Raw genomic sequence first — 5458 nt, 5'->3', positions numbered from 1 at the left:
GCCACGTCCCACACGAAGTTGACCGACTCGCCCGCGGACAGCAGGAACCGGGCCACGTCCCACGACACCTTTTTCAACGTGTTCACCGTGTCCCGGGTCAGCGAATTGAACGCGTCCGGCGACGGCCCGTCCCCGCCGGTGTCCACGTCCCGTTTTTCCAACGTCATCGTCCGGCCCACCTTAAACGATCAACACACCGCGTCTGACACATACACGTACACGCGCGCAAGCGACACCAACGGCAGTAGGTAGTTGCTTGTGATGAGCGTGACCGCCACCGATTGGCACCCGGTCGCGGTACTCCGATGGAAATATCTCCGGCAGGCGTTAATCGTTACTGTTATTCGTACACGGAAGACGGCCGCATTGTTATGTTTTCACATCTCAACCGAATGGGAAAATTTCTCATTTCGTTAAACGTACAAGTCGTGGTACGAGTTAAATACGGACGTTTAGGTGTACCGTATTAGAAAAACGATTTAACGGTTTCGTGGTTCGGTGCGAGTTGGTGCATGTGGTTGAACGTAGGTACCCGGTATCGGTCGGCAGTCTTAATTTTTTAAGCGAAAAACACGAACGTTAGATGCGACACAATTAAAACACGTTCGGGTTAATACATTATTTAATTAATAAGTGCTTAAACACGTGAACGCCTACCGGAATCGAATAGTAAAAAATTGAATAATTCCGTCGAAAATTAATTATTTTTTTTTTTTTAAATTTTTTTCTCCGGAATATATGTTAATTAAACTTTTTGAAAGAAGAAATTTAAAATTCTTGAAAAATTTTAAATTTATTTAGCACAGCACACATTCTAGAAAAATTAATTTCAACACCGAAAGGGATAATCACGTTTTATCATTTTAAACGGTATGACAATCCGTATTGTTTACTATTTCTACCGTTGTTTATTAAAAATAATTTAATATTTGTCCGTGATACGAGTAAAACCGTTTTTCTCCTACGAATAAAAATAGAGTACTAAGTAAGTGAGTTTAGGCGAAAAGACGTGAACGCATTAATTCACATGCTCAATATTATAAAATCGCGAAAAGTTTTAAGCAACGGGTTCTACAAATCAAATCATAATTTACCGTGATAGCGTTTACACGTGAAATAATGATCACTAGTATTAATACCGGCTAATTAATGAATTAATATAAATTAGGGTAACAGACAACTAACAGTAAATTAAACTACGTTTTACTGAGGTATTTATATGGCTCTGTACTATATATCTGCACGATTTATCGCAGCAATGAATGTTAAAGAATATTTTTGTCCAACCAATAAATATATACTAATTTATTACAACAGTCTACATAAATTGTATTCTCATATAAACTCATATACTTGTATATATCATTATTGTAATTAAGAAAATAAAAAATGAAAAAGTTATTTTTCCCAGTCGGTTAAGGGAGGGTGGTAAAAAATTTGACTATAAGTGGCTCTGGTTGCATTGAACTGCAACAAGACAAAAATATTTAAAAAAAAAAAACCATTAACCCCTACAAAGATATTTCCTTCAGGATATTACGGTGGAACACTCCGTGTAATACAAGCAGTAATGTACGGAAAAGAAATACCATCGAGGTGTTACGTAATAGGACGCGATTGACGTTGACGGGGAATTAGTGCGATTCACAAGACGCTCTCGTGTACTCGTGTAATACGCGGTTGTTCGATTAAACATACTTGTATTCGATTTGTATAGACGGTGCATCGGAAAAATTAACGTTTTCGATAATCAACGGCAGTTGCCGATGAACAATTTTAAAAATCACTTCCCTCCGACGAGGCTTAAAAAAAAATGTATAAAAAAAAAAGACATTTCTGAAAATTTGATCGACAAAAAATGTTGACGAAATTACGGAAAGTTTGACCGTTGACGTTTCTATTATTCATTCGGTCTAGCGATCCCTTTGAAACAATTTATGACTGTGTTTACGTGTGTTCCCGCGTGAAAAGCATTCGGTGAGTTTCTCAGTGATATTCATATTTAGGTACGGGAGTGCGACGATCGCTCGCGGCGACCGAAACGATGATTTGTAACCGTTCGTTTTTTGCGTGCATCGCGTCGTCGTCGCCAACAGTTTCGACGACTCCGAAACATTCGAGATATGCTCAAGTGTTCCGTTTTCGTCGTCGAAAACGACGTAAAATAAAAATAAATGTATCACGGTGCGATATCCGCTCTTGGTATCGTAAGAACACCGAGTTACATTTATGTTTAACGCTATCTAGCGGTGATCAACGTTGATGTTGTTAGCGGCCGCGCATAGAGCTCTGCACTTGATACGGCCCAGGACTCTTGTGCCGCGCCAACAGTGATGCAAATGAGCAACTCTACGATACGGTAAACATCACTAGAGATTATTTTGGTCGTATAATAATTCCGACGGACCGTCTCGATAATATTGAAAAAAAAAAAAAATGCCATTCTTACGATCACCACGATCGTTTCTTTGAAAATATAATCGGATTACACCAGCCTCACCTTTTTAACGTCTATCCTTTCACCGATAAACAAAACTTTTTATGAAACGTACCTACTTCTTTACTTTTAGTCACTCGTGTACCTTATACAATATTATCATACGACGAATCAGTGATGTAAGCTTCGTTAAGTATTTTAAAAATCTTATTGTTATATCGTGTACAGATTTAGAAGTAAATAATCACGTTTTAGTACAAATGATTGTGCAATACTCCACGGTTTTTTGGGTGCGATAACTTTTTTTTCGGTCATAGCTAAAAATATATATATACTAAAAACAAGCGACAAGTGATAAATCAGATAAATCAAATAAAAATAAACTTAATAATTTTACGTTTTTTTAAAAAAAAAAAATTCAAATTTACAACAAACGTCGAATGTCAATTATCTAGCAGTATATAAATCTCATTTATTCAAAATCTATTTTTTAAAACTTATTTATTGAATAATTGTTTCAGACTTAATTAAAATGCAATCAAAATATCATGCATCTCTATTAACGTTCTGTAATAAGACTGTTATTTTAACATAGCAATATTACACGGGTAGTTAAACTTTTTAATGGTTAAATTATAAACATATTTTTTATTTATTTATTTTTTTTAAATATAAAATAGTCTGAATATTAAAAGTGATGGTGAAAAATAAAAATAAAAAAAAGCTTCGTTAGTTTTCCGATGTAAAATTATAAATTAAAATATTTTAACTGTAAAGAACAGCGGATTATAAAATGAAAAAGGAATTTTAATGAAACTGTGTTGGTAGTTATTAAATTATTTAATGTAATAAAAATTGAATTAGAATGTCACTAAAAGAGTAGTATAAACATTGTCGTTAAAAAAATTTAAATTAAATTCATATGCTTTCACAACATATGATGTAATTTTATTATTATTTCCTGATTTGCCTACAAAAAGAAAAAAAAGAAAAGAAAAAAGATTGAATATATAAATAAGAAATGAGAAAAGTAAACCACGGATGAAAGTCTTACACTGTTATAAAAGAACTTATTGTGATTAGTCTATACCTTAGCGTATACGATTTAAATGCATTTATAAAAACCAGACGCTGGAATTTCATCATGAAAAAAAATACATACACAAATTGGATAATGTTAAGTATATGATATTTAGAACTTTAAAATTGATTTTTATTAAACACAAAAAGTTTTTTTGTAACTGAACATAATACTATACTTGTATTTTATTTTATTCAAACCCACAAAAAGAAGAAAACAGTCGAATAAATTACAAGTACAATTAAAAAATGTATTATTTTAAACAGATTTATTTATTTATTTTTTCTGAAGTTGGGAAATTGGTTTCCGATGAAAATGTGCAAGCTCTAGAAAAGCTAAACTCAAGTACATCAATTTTTAATATTTTACTTAAAATTGATTAATAAAATTAAAGGAACGTAATATATATATAAACCGTTTGGTTTATCGTAAAATATTATCATTATATTATTTTGCGACAAGTCATATTTTAATATTTAAGTATCGTGTTAAAGATTTCAGACAAACTTTTATTATACCTATATAAAAAAAATCAAGAAAATGAGATAAATTTCAATATATACATATTAAAATATCTGAACAAATGAATAAAGATTACATATATAAAATGCAGTATATAATAATACACTAAATACAAGTATGTTCAAAAGAAAAACTTAATGTTCGTACAAATCTTAAATTAAAATCCTGTGTGAAAACTGAATAACTCTTAACTTATCACAACACACTAGTCTTTTAAAGAATTTTTTTTTCACCAAAATCTAACTTTACGCTTATAGAACTCTACGTCAAAAAATCCAAATGTTGCAAAATATCGAATTAAAAAAATTGAAATTAAATGACAACATAACGTGCAGTTCAATTATATATAGATTTAATAGATTCTACGCTTCACAACTGCTCGAAATCGTTTTACGGGGTACTTAATATTAATAAATGTGTTATACATTTATTTATATATTTTACAATAGCGTAATAGTTTTTTTTTTAAAGTTATTAATGAATTCAAGAACGATATAAAAAAAAAAATAAATAAATAAATAACCATAAACATTTACAAACAAAATTCATACCAGCTAATAATAATTAATACGTACTCGTAAAATAAACGCCACCAGCAAGAGAATCATTAGAGATCGATCATGCCCAACGAGATAATGCATCTGTATTATTTGCGTTACTAGATTTTGGCCGCGGCAATAAAGTAAAAACTGACGTCGAAGAAAATTATTTTGAATCAACGGCGAGCTTAGCTGTTGTGCAGTTGACGACGATCAATATTTGTGTGGCGTTGTCATTAACTTGTCATAATATCGAACACATGTGAAATACTCAGGTATACATAATAACACTATGCTTTAATGAACAATAACGAATTATGGCGAAAACCGTTTGTTCAATTGTCATGTCATAATTGATGTTGAGAGCTTCAGATGTGTCCTTGTCAAAAATCTGACATCACATAAAATTATTGTTATGGTTTGTTTAATTTTATTTCAAGTAATTATCATCACATATTTTCGTTAATTTATTTTAAATTTATCGATTTCCAAGAAAAATATGTAAAAAAAAAATATACATACCTCATGTTAAAAATTTAATATAATTACTTGTATATATTTTTTAGAAAGTTTTGTAATCGATTTTTCATATTACACATACAGTTGCAATATATGCATAGTAGCTCTATACATATATATATATATTATATCGATGGCATAGCGCACACATGTTGTAAGTGACAAATTTTGATAAAATGAGTTAAGTTCACGTACATGGATTAATACAAAAATTATTAATAGGTTATTGAGTTATTTAATATTATATAGGTTATAGATTGGGCACCTGTATGGAGGAGGAGAAGATGTATATTTTAATAAATTTAAAAATAATAATAACAATCACGCATTGCGAAAACAGTTTGTATTCGACTTAATAGA

The 5458-nt window shown here is 31.1% G+C and overlaps 1 protein-coding gene across 2 annotated transcripts in view; it reads right to left on the bottom strand.

The window, feature by feature from the left end:
• Nucleotides 1–4836, bottom strand: part of LOC112688709 — a 15710-nt gene extending 10874 nt beyond the window's left edge. The window contains exon 1 of one of the 2 annotated variants that reach the window (XM_025562042.1): nt 4616–4836. In XM_025562042.1, the coding sequence (XP_025417827.1) occupies nt 4616–4681 (66 nt within the window). In that variant the 5' untranslated portion in view covers nt 4682–4836. The remainder of the gene's footprint in view (nt 1–4615) is intronic. The other variant, XM_025562041.1, reaches the window with a different exon arrangement.
• Nucleotides 4837–5458: the final 622 nt, after the last annotated feature.

Source organism: Sipha flava, unplaced genomic scaffold (assembly GCF_003268045.1).
Source record: "Sipha flava isolate LNK unplaced genomic scaffold, YSA_version1 3_pilon_pilon, whole genome shotgun sequence".
NCBI classification, from domain to species: Eukaryota; Metazoa; Arthropoda; class Insecta; order Hemiptera; family Aphididae; genus Sipha; species Sipha flava.
The sequence above is the reverse complement of the archived record's forward strand: the minus strand, read 5'-3'. Positions and strand labels throughout refer to the sequence as shown.